This window comes from Peromyscus leucopus, chromosome 4 (genome assembly GCF_004664715.2).
Source record: "Peromyscus leucopus breed LL Stock chromosome 4, UCI_PerLeu_2.1, whole genome shotgun sequence".
NCBI classification, from domain to species: Eukaryota; Metazoa; Chordata; class Mammalia; order Rodentia; family Cricetidae; genus Peromyscus; species Peromyscus leucopus.
In genome coordinates this window covers 119,325,975-119,342,230 of record NC_051066.1, presented here as the reverse complement: position 1 = coordinate 119,342,230, position 16,256 = coordinate 119,325,975, and the positions used below count along the sequence as shown (strand labels likewise).

General features: G+C 39.1%; 1 protein-coding gene across 2 annotated transcripts; it reads right to left on the bottom strand.

The window, feature by feature from the left end:
- Positions 1-5,038: 5,038 nt before the first annotated feature.
- Snrpb2 (small nuclear ribonucleoprotein polypeptide B2) lies at positions 5,039-15,111 on the bottom strand. 2 transcript variants are annotated; one of them, XM_028884432.2, is made up of 7 exons: positions 15,006-15,111; positions 13,101-13,189; positions 12,567-12,739; positions 8,362-8,502; positions 7,477-7,527; positions 5,823-5,911; positions 5,039-5,401 (listed from the first exon to the last, which is right to left on the bottom strand). In XM_028884432.2, the coding sequence occupies exons 2-7, from the start codon at positions 13,162-13,164 to the stop codon at positions 5,242-5,244; spliced, it is 678 nt and encodes a 225-aa protein (XP_028740265.1). In that variant the 5' UTR covers positions 13,165-13,189; positions 15,006-15,111; the 3' UTR covers positions 5,039-5,241. The 2 variants fall into 2 exon arrangements, with proteins under 2 accessions (XP_028740265.1, XP_028740267.1); XM_028884434.2 differs by lacking the exon at positions 15,006-15,111 and adding an exon at positions 14,713-14,804.
- Positions 15,112-16,256: the final 1,145 nt, after the last annotated feature.

The following is a 16,256-nucleotide window of genomic DNA, read 5'->3' as shown; positions in this document are numbered from 1 at the left end:
ATTTGAAAAATGTTCTTGGTGGTCCTTCAAAACTAAGCTCCCTCCCCTCTTAGCTTTTTTTTTTTGTTGTTGTTGTTGTTGTTGTTTCTGGTTGGGAAGGAAGATCACTCAACTTGGGAACAGGTCCACTGGGGACAGTTAGATACTAAGTTTAGGTGCTTCTGGGAAAGGCCTGGTTGACAGAACCCAGTTCTGGTGAGTGATCCTGTGATGTCCAGATCTGTAGGTTGACATGTTCCATGTTCCCAGGTTACTTCTAGTTAGCTAGCCCTCCAGCAAAAAGAAAATACTGTAAAGAACTCTCTGGGTCCAGCCTGCCATTAGTGGACCCAACAGTGAGTCTCCCGGTCACCCTGCACCGTGTATTCTCTCCATCCCCTTTTCTATCCGAAGCCATAGTAAGAGGGCAGAATATCTAAGCTATAACAGATTATACATAGAAAATTTGGCTCTGCATATTTTCCTTATTGTTTATACTAAGATAATTTTCCTGTCCAGGATCTGTTATTTTAGCCAAATCTTGCTGGAATGTAATATTTGTGATCGCTAGACTCGTGATATTAAATAAGGAAGATGAATAAAAGCCTTTAAAAAATAAGGTCATAAGTAACAGAGGAGCACACTTTCCAATGATTCAGAACTGCCAGTTATAGGGCTGTCAGAAGTCCTGACAGGAGTTCTATGTACTATTTCTGCAATTTTTATATACAATTGAAATTATTAAAATTAGATGCTATCCTTTTGTTCAAAACCTAACATAGACACACGTGTGAACACTTACCTGTATGTTCATAGCCATTTTATTCCTAATCCACTGATGTTACAAATTGCTGCATCCAACACAGATAGATAATGCTCACAGTAAAATTTGCCCATTTTACTGTTCCATCTGTGAGTTTGGGCAACTGTATACAATCATGTCATAATCATAATTGATTTACAGCATTCCCTCATCCCAGACAAACTTCAGCCCTAAGCAACCACTTATCTGTCATAATAATTTTGCTGTTTGGATACATTTCACTTTTATTTGGAAAAAATAAGTCTTTGATAAAGTAGTTTTAGGAATAATTCATTTTGTTGATCTCTTAATAATTTTTTGAGTAATAAAAGATCTCTATCTAAATCTAATGCTGTGGGATAATGCTTTTGGACACTGGTTCAATAAAACAATGATTGGCCAGTAGTCAGGCAGGAAGTATAGGCAGGATAAGCAGACAAGGAGAATTCTGGGAAGAGGAAGGCTGAGTCAGGAGTCACCAGACACAGAGGAAGCAAGATGACAAGGCAGAACTGAGAAAAGGTACCAAGCCATGTGGCTAAACATAGATAAGAATTATGGGTTAATTTAAATGTAAGAGCTAGTCAGTAATAAGCCTGAGCTAATGGCCATACAGTTCATAATTAATATAAGCCTCTATGTGTTTATTTGGGTCTGAGTGGCTGTGGACTGGGTGGGACGCAGGAAAACTTCCAACTACAATTGGTGTTCAACATGGGGCATTGATCCACATAGACCTAAGAAAGCTTAAAGCTTAAAGAACACACAGAAATGGAGTCACACTAGGCTTCCTAGTCTCACAGTCTCATGCCAACAGCAGCGCAGACTCATCTCCTGGCAGCTGCCTGCAAGATGGAGCTGGCCGCCAGCCACCATGAGCTAAGCAGCATGGCTGCAGATTCCCTCCACAGTACACAGAGGCATCTACAAGATTCACAGTGTGGTGCGTGATAGATTTAGTCTTTACTAGTACAAAAAAGAAAAAAAAAAGAGGCTTCTGGGTTATACCCTGCTTTAATGGAGACTAAGACCCACTGCTTCCGAGAGTTGGTGGTACACATGGCTCTCAGAGTTGGTGGTAAATGTACCACTGCCATGTTGAAAAGCTGAGGTGGGTGGAGTCATCAGCCAAGGCTGCCGCTTCTCTGTCTTAATCACTCTGAAGTTTAAAGCAATAGATTCATAATACAGGTTCAGATTAAATAAACCCTAAACAGTTTACAATGTATGTAAAAATGTACGTAGGCTTGGGAGAGGAAAAGGAATATATAGTTATATAAAGAAATATAAAGTTAAAAAAATAGTCTTTAAAGAGAAAGTAATATAAAAACTAAGCCATGTAAAGACAGACATCACACAGATTGTATTGTCTTTGGGATTTTTAACTGCAGAGAGACATTTGATTGTAAGAACTGCTGAGTTAAATCAATATGTGTATTTTAAAGGTATCTCAATTTTAGAATTTATGTGTAAGGATATGTTGCTTTGGAAAAGAGGTTCTGCTTTTGTTTCCACATATGTGAACCTGCAAATTGCTTCCAGACTAATATGGTTTGATCAGCCAAGATCCTCTGAAAGGTCTCCGATGACACTATGGCCCAGATGATCCAATATCCAGAATGGTTTCAAGGCAACTGGCTCAGACAATGCAGCCTCATGTACTATTCCAGTCAGGATTTGACCATAATTCTTAATTTTCTCAGGATCTCCATAAGAATACAGCACCCTTTATCAGCAGGAAGTAGCCTAAAATACTACGCCCACATTCCCAAAAAAATGGATTATGGATGTTTGTCTTTGTTTAGGTTGTTGGTTACAAATTGTTATTGGTCATAGTCAATATCTTTCTAAAAGAAGAAAGGGAGATATGATATGGAAATATAGGATATAGATATGATAGGATAAAAGGATGGATTGTTGAAACTACTTTTAAAGAGCAACTTGTTTAAAATGTTTTACATTGGTATAGATTTTAGTTTATTGATACAAATTTAAAGTTAATTTTGTTATATTGTATGTATATTTCTACTCTTGTTTAAGTTATTATGTTTGTGCAGCTCATTTAAATTGTAAGGGATAATTAAGAAATACAGATTGTCTTCTATGATAGTCAAACTTACAGTCATGTTAAGTTTTCTAGGTATATATAGATATATTTCAATTAGGTTATCTTTAAACACTTCAAAGACCTACAGAATATGGCATTTAAAATGTTTTAAGAATGTTGACTTTCTGAACATTGAGACAATTGTGCTCTTGGCAACACCAATCTACTTCAGAGAAAACAATTGGAATAATGGGCATTGAATAAACTTATTATAGAGTTTGCTTTCTTTGTGGCAAAAGTTAGCCACTGGGCAAAAAAGTGGCCTTGTGTCAACTGTTTGATATGTTGTATAAACTGGACATGCAGGACCCTTAGAAGGTAACCATTGAACTTTGCAAGGTGAGATGGTCCTTCAGGTTCCTGTTTTGCAGAAGAAACTGCCATTCTACAGGACACAGGAAGGAGACTGAGACTCTATACCTGTAGGCTAAACATAGATGCCAACGTTGCAGAGGAACTTTGGATAACTGTCCAGGCAGACAGATGTCTCTGTCATTCTAGATTTTTTGGAAGTTGCCTACAATGCTCTTCCTGTTTACTTAGATAATAGTATACCCTACTGGGGTCTTTGATGTAGTTGAAGGCTAGTTATAATTTTCCTTGGTTATGATAAAATATAAATTAGATATGAAACTTTAGACCCACAAATATAAGATAGAATATTTAATTTTGCCAAATACAAATAGACTAGATATTGTAACTGTAATTGTTGCTTGATAACTGTTTGTTAGATATAATTTTACTATGTTAAAGTTAAAACCTTCCTTTTTGATTAGACAGAAAGGGGGAAATGCTGTGGGATAATACTTTTGGACACTGGTTCAATAAAATGCTGATTGGCCGGTAGCCAGGCAGAAGTATAGGCAGGATAAGCAGACAAGGAGAATTCTGGGAAGAGGAAGGCTGAGTCAGGAGTCACCAGCTAGACACAGAGGAAGCAAGATGACAAGGCAGAACTGAGAAAAGGTACCAAGCCATGTGGCTAAACATAGATAAGAATTATGGGTTAATTTAAATGTAAGAGCTAGTCAGTAATAAGCCTGAGCTAATGGCCATACAGTTTCTTAATATAAGCCTCTATGTGTTTATTTGGGTCTGAGTGGCTGTGGATCGGTGGGACACAGGAAAACTTCCAACTACACTCTAAAAAAAAAATAAAATAAAATACCTTTCTGCAGACACACAAGAAAAATTCTAAGTGATAAGAGAATTTTAAGGAAATACTAAAACAAGAATATTTTTCATTATGTGCTATATTTGAAAAATAAAGTCAACTTCTAAAGATGGTTTCATCAGTGGGAGGAAATCAAGTCATAATATAAGGCAAAACCAGAGAAGCTTTTGGAACTATGTAGCTGTTTAACAATTACAAAAAGCTTGCACTAGGGGCACATGCCTATCATCCCACATGTGGTGAGTTTGGCATTAGCCCGGACTACATCATAATACCCTGTCCCAAAACAAAAGAAATATCCCTAAACATTGGGCAGGGACAAAAAGCTCAGTGGTAGACTGCATGCCTAACATCTAACTGTGCAGTACACTCTCAGCATCACAAAGAAGGAAGATGAGCTCTGTTTTAGGAAACATTAGAGATTCCCTTTTGGAGGTCTAGCATTTTATTCACTTATTTGTCTTTTTGAGGCAGGGTCTCAAGGAAAAGCTAAAGCTAGTCTTGTACTTGCAGTGATCCTCCTGTCTCTGTCTCCATAGTGATGGAATCCTAGGCAGGCACTAAAAAGTCTGGGATCCTTACAAGTCATTCAGGATTGAAAGTAGATATTAACCTCCATTAAGGAAAAAAAGTAAAATGTTCCACTGAACAGAGCATTCCTACTTGTAGTTTTTCTAGAAAATAGTAAGCAGCTGTTAGCAAATTGCCACTATTTAATACTATGTGAATTCCTACTCCAGCAAAATACTATGCTCCATGGGCTGAAGGAGGCAAACTGCATGTTTTTAAATAGCAGACTGATCACTTTACTATTAACATGCTCTTCATTAGTTGCTGCAATCTGCACACTTCAACTTCTGTATCATCCACTGTTCCAAAATAATACAAACTTCCATTATGGAGTTTTACACACTTTCAGATGTGTTCTATATTGAAATAAGCATTTGATGGTTGAACATCAGACCAGTAAACAGTGTTAAGTACACAGAATACAAATAAAAGTTTATTGTACAAAATTAAGGCTTTAGATTTCACAGTTCACCAAAACTAAAAAAAATTAGGTGACTCTTTCCCCCAAACTTCACTTTCACTTCCAACCATTAAAATGACTTGACCCAATGTAATCAAAACGAACATTATAAATAATACCAAGTCCTTTAAAACTGGCTATTCCAAATGTTATTTCTTGGCATAGGTAATCTTCATGGCATGGGATGGTGTGATCTTAAACCCTTGTAAAGCATCTCTGGCAGCTCCAGCCTGTCCATCATTTTCAAATTCTACAAATGCAATGTCATGCCTCCCAGGTACCAGGCGAACTTCCTTGAAACCAGGGAACCTAGAAAAAAAAAAAAAAGCAATAAATACAGGCAAATGTACAAACAAATTTGTTAAACAACTCGCTATTGGTCTAGGAAAACTAATCACATTCAGTGAAGAATCCCAAGTAGGATGGAGGCACTTGTCATAAAATTATACCATGACGGAACTGCAAGAGCCCATGCTAATTCCACTTCTGCCATTATGTCAAAAGTTTGTTTCCTGTTTTCCCCATCTATTAGAATAACTCCAACAGAGGAAATCTAGATTTTTATTTGCTAAGCTTGGAGACAGGCTTCAATCCACAATTAGTCCAAGACTAAATCAATGACCCTACAGAGAACTAGTGCTGTGGGGTGACAAATGAACTCAGGCCATAGAAGCACTATTTATCCTGTGAGGAGGCTCCTACAAAGAGATCTGTTTAGTAAAGAACTTACTGATTGAACAGCATGGATAACATCATCTCATTCGTCTCTTCTGGTAAGTTATTAAGGAACAGAATATAGTTTGGAGGGTAATCGGGGACCTATTAGAAACAAAAGGCAAAATTAGCTTGTGAATATAAACAGTGCTGTGAGGTATTTGGTTGTAAGAAACATGAAAACTCTTCTTCAGAGAACTCCACTGAAGCTTATATGGGTTTGTGAAACCTTAATACACCAAAACAAACGCTGAAAACAATGGCAAGAGAGATATAGATAAAAACCTAACAACAGGGGAAGCCAACAGGGGTATTCGACAGGATACCCCAAACCTGGAAGGTTATGATTCTGTGAAAACAGTATTTAATGACACACCTATAGGTCAGTCATAACTGGGGAATTCTGTCATCTGGAACATAATTCAAAGAGTCTAAAAACTAGAAAAGGCAGCAACATCGACTTCAACTGATAACTCTACTCAGCTAACACTCCAACATGTGACTCCTGGGCATCACTGTTTACTACCAGAACACCAGAAAATTAAAAACTAAAACATTACTATTGACAACCACAGCCTGCTGACATTTACTCTGTGTATGTTCCTGTGCATGCATGTGCACTGTAAATGACATGTACTGCATCTACTTATATACAACAAGCAGAACCAAGCAGAATATTAGATATTAAATCACATGTTTGCTACCCCATCCTGAGATTACAAGGAGTACATCAAGGATTTATATCTAAGACGACACTCTGTCTACTTGCTAATTTCATGGACAGAAAAGATCAAGTGTAAAAACAATTAGTGAACAGCTCAAGATAGAGAATTAAGTGCTGGTATTTGTGAACTGACTACAAGTTCTGAAAGAGTTCAAAGAACAGAAAGAAAGATCATAAGAGCATGCAAAGGGTCAGGTATGCTGACAACTATCTGTAATCCCAGCAATCAGGAGGCTGAAACAAGAGGATTGAGAGTTTGAGAGTAGCATCAAGACTGTTTTCTTAGTGAGGGTGAGGGGTACTGGGCAGCTCAGTAGAGCACTTGCCTAGCATAGGCTAGGCCCAGGATTCAGTCACCACCAACAAAGGAGAAGAAAAACTCAAAAGCACACAACTCTAATATTGTAACTTTCTTGGTGGTACAGAGAAGATGTGGATGTCAAATTCTGTAATTTAGACTCTACTCAAAGCAGGAAACTTTAAATTAAATAAATAAATAAATAAATAAATAAATAAATAAATAAGAAAGACTGAATATTTGTGCTGGGGAAGTGGAAGCAAGGCTAACTGCAAACACTGTTGCCCAATGTGACTCTGAGAAAGACAAGGTGGTGTGTCATCCATCTGGGATGGAAACAGTTCTCACAAAGGCCTCTGACCTTACATTTATAAAGTCCTGACTGCATCCAACCCCAAATAAAAGCTCTTTGTCAGCCCTCATACCCCTTGCCTTTTTGATCTTGTCACCGATTCATGGGAAACAGGAATCAGGCCAGGTTTTCTTCATCTTAGGCAAATTTAAATGTTTGGAAAAGTGAGTTCCTTAAGTGACAGGCAATTATGTTTTGCGAATGGATTTACTTGCTTTTGCAGACATGCACACTATTTTATATTGCCATAATTTTTATGATCTTTAAGGTAAGCACCCCATGGAGGAAAACATTACCTGAGGATTTGGCACTGCGTTTCCTTGAGTATTAGCTGAATTTGGTGTTCCCTACAAAAAAATAAATTAGGATTAAGAAATGGTTAAATCTCAGTCATTTTTCTAAAAAAAAAGCAGCTACAATTTATAACATAAACATAACATAAAGCAACATTAACTGTAAAAGATCCCCTATTCCATTTTACTTTAAGATCCCTATGTCTTCACTATTTATTTACTTAGTTTGTCAATCATTTCTGAAATGTATGTCCTTCAATTCTACAGACCACATCATAAAACTTAACATTTGAACTGTTTTTTTTTTGAGACAGGGTCTCACTATGTAGGCTCAGCTGTCCTGGAGTTTACTATGTAGACCAGGCTACCTGCCTCTGTCTCACCAGTGCTGGGATTAAAGGTGTGCATCATTACGACTGGCTTTAACATTTAAACTTTAAATGATAGAGAGACCAAACATGCTGTGAGTTGAGGCAGGAGGGTAATGAGGGTGAACAGACTCCAGCTAGGCTACAAGAGCTGAGATCTTATATCAAAAAAATAATGATGGAGAAAAGGAGCAATCTTACTTTTTAAAAACAATTTCATATAATCACTATACGTCAAGTGGATTTAAATAATTTCTAACTCAAAAGTAACTTTTTTTGGATAATTTTACTTTTATTAGATTTCAAATTTTGCTTCTTGAATTGTTCAAAGAAGCTCTGAGTAGGATACTCATGATGAAGAGATTATGTATGATTTATAGGGAGAATTTAAGAAAAACGCCAATAGGTACGTCTGAGATATTTTAAATTGTTGCCACAGAGAAACCTGATCCAGTGTACACACCAATCCACCCCTGCTCGCCCCCCCCCCCAATTCCACACATGGAATTATCTGTCTCACCTGGCCAGGCTTTTTGTTTGCAGCTGCTGCAGCCTGTTCCATGGTTTTAGCTTTCTTCTTTTCCTTTTTCTTTTCCTTGTCAGCAAAAGTGCCACGCATTTTAGATATTATGTCAGAATCTGTTTTTGCATATTGAATTCGCTGTTGTAGTTATAGGAAAACAGATTACATTACTTTGTGGAAGACTGTTTACAATAGTTGTTAACCTTTTAAATCCCAGTATATAAATACACTGCAAACTAATTTTAAACACATCTTTAAGGAAACCATTGAAAGAAATTCGTGGAAATAAGTAGTGGCGTATGATTCACAACCAAGGCACACTATACTCAACTGTCTTTATTAAAGGACAAATGAAGTTTAGCTGGGTAGCTCAAACCTGTAACCTTAGCTACTCAGGAGGCTGTATCAAGAGGTCTGCCTGGGCTATGGAGCAAGTTCAAGGCCAGTCTGACACCTTAGTCAGACTCTATTTTAAAACAAAAGGTCAAAAGGTAAAGATACATCAGAGTAGGAGAGTACTTGCTTATCATGTATGAAGTCCCAAGTTCAATTCCCACCACTATCACAAAACAAACAGAAAGCAAATAGACCAGACTGCATATGGTAAGAACAAGGCTGAAGATGCTACACTGCCATTTTTTCTCACTTAGTAACAATGAAAACTTATAAATGACCAACAAAAGGATCAATGTGTCAATCAATTGTGGGATGTAGCGTGGTATTTGTTACTTACAGTGACTAAAATACTGAAATCTGTAAATGACTTTCCTTTGAATCTATCATTTTCAAAAAATAAATTCAATAACTTAAATGTTAAAGTGGCTTGAGAGGAAACAGAAAGACAGAAATCAGCTGCAATGACTGGGTTTAATCTTTTCTATACCAGACAGAGCCCGCAAGATGGTAGGCACCTGAGATCAGTGAGCATTCAAAAACACTGGCCTACACTAGTGTTTTGTCAACTACAGTGCCCAATTCAACAGCCCAGAGAGCCTGACACAGACAGTCTAGGTAAGGCTTCAGATTCTATGCCTTTTGCAAGCACAAAAAGAATGATGGCCAGCTTTGAGGAATGGGGCTTTAGACAGACTGAATTTGCCACATACCTAAATCCATCACTGATGAAATGGCCAAATATTTCTGCCAATGACCTGTACAGTTACCTAGGGTATAAATGCCTGCAAGTTGCAATTTCCATTCAATCAAACACACCTCCAGAGCTCAAAGAGTTAACATGTCTGTGATGACATCAAAACAATAATCCTACAAAGTATTCCTATCCCAAGAATCTGATATTTGAAGAGAAGAAAAGGTATTTTAAAGTAGTGTGGATCAGAAGGCAAGAATTTCTTAAAAGCAAAGCACTTCTCTTTCCTCTCCTTCAGCTAGGAAAAATACACTGGGGAAGAGGAAAGGGGGCAGCATCCCTCAGAACCCCAGGCTTTGCCTGGCCAGTACGGACTAGTCTACTGCAGCAGATGCCAGACAGCCCTGCTAACCTTCCCATCATGTTCTAACAGACAAGACACGCTACTGAGGCTCCAATTCTACCACTCAGAAGTCAGTTCTCTGAGGTCCCCAACCCTGATCCTGACCTGAACAGATCTTGGGTACCTGTCTTGTCTGCCGTTGTAACACAGTCACCTAAGAAAGTATCTGATCTCACCAATGGCTCTTAACAGGACATAATGCAGCCTGTCCAGGGTTACTCAGCACTATAGAGATACTGCTAGCTGAGAAGCTTTTAGCTTCTAGTGTGTAGAGGCCAGGAATTCTGCTAAACACCTTGGTGAACAGTAAAAACCCCAAGTGCCATTACTAAGAAACTCTGGTCCAAATACCCATAAAAATAAGTTACAATTCATCTCTTAAAGTCAGGAAAGAGCAAGATTAAATTTATTCCAAAAGGATCAGACAGAAACCCTCAGGATGGTAGTTCTACTTTACTGAGGTCATTTTGTTCTGAGTTAGAAATTGAAGCAAATTCTGCTCACTGCTGATCTAACCTAAATGCATTTAAATACAAGCAAGGCAGATCAAAGCATCTTATTATCCCGTCAAGAGGTTGGCGATCTGGCAGCTCCTCCTCAACTTCCTCAAGGCAGACAGAGAACAGGCCTCTAAAATACCTTCAGTGGAAAATCAGGCCGATGGACATTTTGCATTCATTTAAATGAGTTGGCAAGGTGGGGCTAGTGCCAAACACAGCAAACGTTTCCTCCTGTCTTGTATCCAGTTAACCAGGCACATGCCAACTTGCCATTTCAATTTAGCCAAATTGCCTAAAGTCTTGAGCTCCAAGCAAAAGAGATCTAGACTATGCAAATTCTTCATATTAAGTAATAGTAACTGACTTCAGGAAACTTCATCTTACTGAAATTCAGGGAACAGTGTGATACAGGGCAGAGGCCCTAAATGGCTGGTGACAGCTAACACTGTAGGGCTGGCTGGAGCAGTCACAGCCATTCACCTGGTTTCACTGCTTTGTCTAAGTAAAGTTACAACAGAGGAGCATCTGGCTAGCGAGGCCTGCAATCTTACTACCTGACCTATTGGAAAAATATGTTCCCTCCTAGCATATAAAAGCATGATAATCCTAAATGTTTACTTAGTGTCCGAGCACTGATGCTACCACCGGCTATAGGACTACATCCTACGAACGAGATTAGCTCATGCCCAGTCCTTCTCTGCGGTGATGTTTTATCTGTATGTTAGTAAATAAAGTTTGCCTGGTGATCAGAGGAAATAGCAAACCGTTTTAAGTAAACACAAAAGTCAGGCAGTGGTAGCACACGCCCTTAATCCCGATCCCTTGGCAGGCAGCGTGTTCAAGGCCATACTAGGGAACAGAGCCAAGCATGCTGACACATGCCTCTAATTCCAGGACCAACCATAGATACCTGGAGGTCTGTACAGACAGGAAGTGACAAGAAAGTGAGGTAGCTGGGCTAAGAGCCAATAAGATGGCAGAACAGCAAGGCAATAAAAGCCTGGGTAGACAGGAAGTTGTGGCATTTTGGAAGCTGCAAAGCTGGTGAGGTAAGGTTAGCTAGTGGCTTTCACTATTTCCCTGATCTCTAAGGCTTTTCCCCCTATACTTGGGTCCATGTTTTTTATTTAATAAGACCACTTAGAAATTCGGCTACATTTCTCCATGATAGGCAGGGGCCAGACCATCAGTGTGTACTTTCATACAGCCTTTAGGCCAAATACAGATCATGACCTATTTTTGTACCGCTTGTGAGTTAACAATTATTTTAACACAATTTTAAAAGGTTCAAAACACATAAATAAACAGGACAATAGGATCAAAAACTTTATGTGGTCAGCAAAGCTTGTAATATCTATCTAGTTCTTCAGAGTTTCTGCTGATCTCTGGATTAAACCGATGATTCACCTTGCTCCTATTTTAGTGGCTGTACAAGTAAATAGAGATGCAGAATCTGCTAATGACAGAACACCAATGAGGATTCAGATCCTCTAAACCACAGGCCTTGGTTTTTCAAGACCTCTTTACATGACTTCCAGCAGAAAGGCAGCATGAGTCTACAGTCAGGGTACAGTGTATGTACTTAAGACTCGAGACTTTTCCAATCCGCTGTCACCCAGTCTTACTCCCATGGGCCTCCTAATTGAGTTAAATACAGGCCCTTTGGACCACCCCTTCCTACTTGGTTATTTGAAACAGTTTCATGTAGCCTGGGATATCCTTGAACTTCTGATCCTCCTGCCTCCACTCCCAAGAGCTGAGAATCCATACATGTACCGCCTACCTTAATTTCTAATGTTTTAAAAAATCTTGTCTGTGTTGCCATCCTATTTTTCAGTGATGTACAATATATTTTAGTTTTGCTCATTTTAACTGGAATAAGTTAATAATTAATTCAGCTCTAGTAGTGCATTTTTATAAAAATATCTATATAAGCCTTCTGAGGTAGTGCATACCTATCATCCCAGCAATTAGGGGGTAGAGTCAGGAGAATTAAGCATTGGCTACATAACAAGTTTAAGGCTAGCCTAGGTTACCAGAGACCCTGTCTCAAAATGAACAAAATACCTATGTGTTCAAAAAAAAAAAAAAAAAAAAAAAAACAAACCAACTTTTTCTAAACAAACAGAAAATAGCCTAACATCAAGTCCATACTTAATAACCTACTATACCACTCAATAATAGTAAAGCAGAAATAATAGGATTAGCTCACCATTGGTTTACCATAAAATGGAAATCCTTGTAACTGTCTCAGAGCATTTGTGGATGAGCCCAGTTCCTTAAATATAACAAAAGCCTGACCCCTCATCTTCATGGTCTTTAAAGCCACAATATCTACCACGTGTCCAAACTGAGAAAACAGGGCATACAAGGATCTCTTCAACTCTGTGCAAATAAGAAGAAAAACAATCTGTGAATGTAACAATGACTAAGTTCTTTATAAAATAACAATACAATGACCACCTCTATCATTCATTTACTTATAGTAATTTGAAAAAAGAAACACACCACACTATTCTTATTAGCTACCTAATTTAAAGTTATTTGAAACCATTTATGAGTTAAAACAATTAAAGGCACTTGAATCTCCGTATATTCTTACATTAAAAAACCCTAAAGTTGTGTAAAATGGGATAAACCATTGTAGAGCATTAGGAAAGAAGACTAGAGACATTAAGACACATTCTCAAGACACAGGTGAATAAACACATTTTAGTGGTGAACAAGTATTTTTAAAAGACCATACCTTCTTTTTTAATTTTATCATTCATATTGTTGATATAAATAGTGTGATTTGGTCTGATATCCATGTTTGTGTAAAACTTTTCAAATAGCCTAAAAGAAAGACATAATCCGTTATTAGCAAGGAGGGTTAAATCATACAGGCGTATGACACGACAAAAAACAAGAACCATTAGTGTTAAATTATTTTTCCACCCCAGATGTCAGAAAATGTCAGCTGGCACTAGACAATAATTTCTCCCTAGCCACTACTGGGGCATTTTAGACAAATGGAAAATAGTTCTCAAGATCAAAACTCGGTAGTACATCAATACATAGGCAGATTCAGAAATATTTTATTTAAGGTACTACTTTTTCTAAAAATGATACTGTCTTTCCATCTACATAATGAAATAACTTTTTAAAAGTATATTTGCTAATTCTTTGAGAATGTCATACAATAAATATATTTTCATCATATTCTCTGGAAAAATTTTTTCAGTGAAGTAATTTAAACATCCATGTAAGAAACTAGTAAACATACATCTAGTTAAAAAAATCATTGTAGGCCGGGTGGTGGTGGTGGCGGCGGCGGCAGCAGCAGCGCACGCCTTTAATCCCAGCACTTGGGTGGCAGAGCCAAGTGGATCTCTGAGTTCAAGGCCAGCCTGGTCTACAGAGTGGGGTCCAGGACAGGCACCAAAACTACACAGAGAAACCCTGTCTCAAAAAACACACAAAACATTTTAATAGAACAATAATAAAATTGTGCACTCACAAACCTATTTATTTAAACATTATTATTATTATTATTATTATTATTATTATTATTATTATTATTTGGGGTGTGTGTATGTATGAGTGTTATTATGAAAGCTGGGGTCAGAGAACAACCTTTCACCGACAGGTTCTCTTCTCCCACCATGTGAGTCTCAAGGGGCCCAACTCAAAGTGTTCAAGGTTGGCAAAAAAGTGCCTTTACCTGCTGAGATATCACAACATCTCTCAAATGTATTTAATTTATATACACCTTAATACATATATCATCACCTCCAAGGCTGACTTCGGGATTTCCTCTCACAGATCCGAAAGGAATGATACTCTCAGAAAACAATTTAGAAAGACAGTTAAGAGCTCAGATTCTGGCACCAATGGGATCCGGATTTAAATTCTGTTTATGCTTTTACAATCTGCTTCGCTGAGGGGCAAGTTCCTTAGCATCTCGGGTTCTCAGCTACACACTGGGGATAGTAACAGCACCTACAAAGTGGAGCCCAGAAGACTAAATGAGACGTGTATCTAACGGTCTGCATCAGTATGCATCTAAAGTTCATTACTGATGGCTATTACAAGCCAAAGGGTCAACATGCTGTGCTGACTATGACGGGATGACTTACAAGAAGGACCTGTACTACGCAGGTAACAGTTAACAGGAACCTGGAGAAGGGCTGGGGTCTCAGGGAAGAAAGGGGCCAGGGCAGAAGCTCTGGCAGTAGCTCCTGCGGGCTGAAAGAGCGCAAGGGCACCCGAAATGCCCTCCACACACCCCAAAGGCTGCTGAGGCCCCCCCCCGGGGGTGGGGCTGAGTGTTCAGCGAACCGTAAATGTCCCCAAGCAAACAACGGGCCAATCTTTACCCCAGAGCGGATTCCTATGCGCCAGCTTGAGCCTCTTCACACACCGGTCAAGCTGCTCAACAGGCGGACCCCACGGGCGCTAAAATCCCCAGTCACCCGCTGAGAACAGGATGAGATGAGACACTGGGCCTGGACCCGGGTCGCCGTCCCTTCCTCCCCTAGGTCGCACCCTCCACCGAGCCGGAGACCGTGCAGCCGACGACACCTTCGCCCTTGCTGGCTCGGTTCCGAATGGGAGGATCCGGCCAATCCCCGAGATCACCCACAGCTAGGAAGAGCCCCGAATAACCCACCTGAGGCCCGCGCCGTCCCGCTTGAAGCCAAAACCGGAAGAGCTGCCTGGCGCCGGAAGAGCGCGGCTACACTCCTCAATCGAACGCAGATAAGTCGACGAGCCGAGCACCGAGTCAATCGATGCCTCCAGGCTCCGGCATCCTGAGCCAGAATCTTTCTGTGCATGCACATCCCTGGAGGATTGGGGGAAAGAAGGTTACTGTGGGAAGGGGAGGAACTGGATGGGATCAAATTAGGATCCAGGGGCCAATCTGTGAACAGGAGAGAAGGGAAGGGAAGGGAATCGGTTTCCCTTACCGCGATTTTGAAACTTTCCAACTTTATGACATGGTACAATTCTACAGGAGCAGTCCCTCAGCTTGCCCTAAGGGCAAGGGGGCAAACTTTTCAATGGATTCTAGCCATCTTGGCTTAACACCACCTTTAGAATGGTCTTTGTCAGTTCCTGAATTCAATCTCAGATTCTGGGAGTCTGAAAGAACACTCCAGCACTGTGCAGAGTACATCTTAGATGCAGCCCTGGCGTCCACCCAGAGCAAAGAGAATTAGTGTTTGCTGGTTCTCTCACCACACTGTAGGCGTACACAATCAACCTAAATTTATGATTAAACTCCAGAAACTGTTAACTTACCCCCACCCTCCCAACGTCTTCTTTCCTCACAAAATGTCTGGATTTTTCTAGGCTAAAGATTGGGATTCGTTTCATCATCTTGAGGTTTCTGTTTTTTGATTTTGTTTTTGTTTTTTTAATCAGCAGAAGTTGCACCATAGAAATAGTGTCTGCTCTGTTCACTGAAGTAATTAGAAGAATGACTGATAATAAATATGCATTGGATGAATGAATGAAGTCTCAGGGAAGTTAGGCTACAATAAAACAAGTGTGATTTCTAGTGAAGATCCTATAAGTGTAGGAAATGATGTTGAACAACCACAGAAAAAGTGTTAATTATATAAATATAGAAACCAGTCTGTTTTGTAAAAAGAATGTTGAGTATGTTCTTTAAAAAAGAACATCAAGTAAATATAATAATAATTTCTAAGGAACAACAAGGTGCCCTACCCATTAACACGCACATCTGAGCAGCTAATTAACTGCTTGGTGATAATGAGAGCAGCTCAAATGCTTTTTCTGAAATAAGCTGTAATATGACTTTGTTATATAAATTGATCTGGCCAATAGTTCACAGCTATTTTATAAAAATTTACAAGCACGCAAAGACATTCTACCTGAGAAGGAAATAGTGCAGAAA

Excerpts from the sequence above, each read along its gene's own strand:
- Snrpb2 (XM_028884432.2), bottom strand. The coding sequence starts at position 13,164 with ATGGATATCAGACCAAATCACACTATTTATATCAACAATATGAATGAT. Across the intron at positions 5,912-7,476 it reads ACGCAGTGCCAAATCCTCAG|GTCCCCGATTACCCTCCAAA; the intron begins GTAATGTTTTCC and ends TGTTTCTAATAG. Across the intron at positions 5,402-5,822 it reads TTATCCATGCTGTTCAATCA|GTTCCCTGGTTTCAAGGAAG; the intron begins GTAAGTTCTTTA and ends TTTTTTTTCTAG.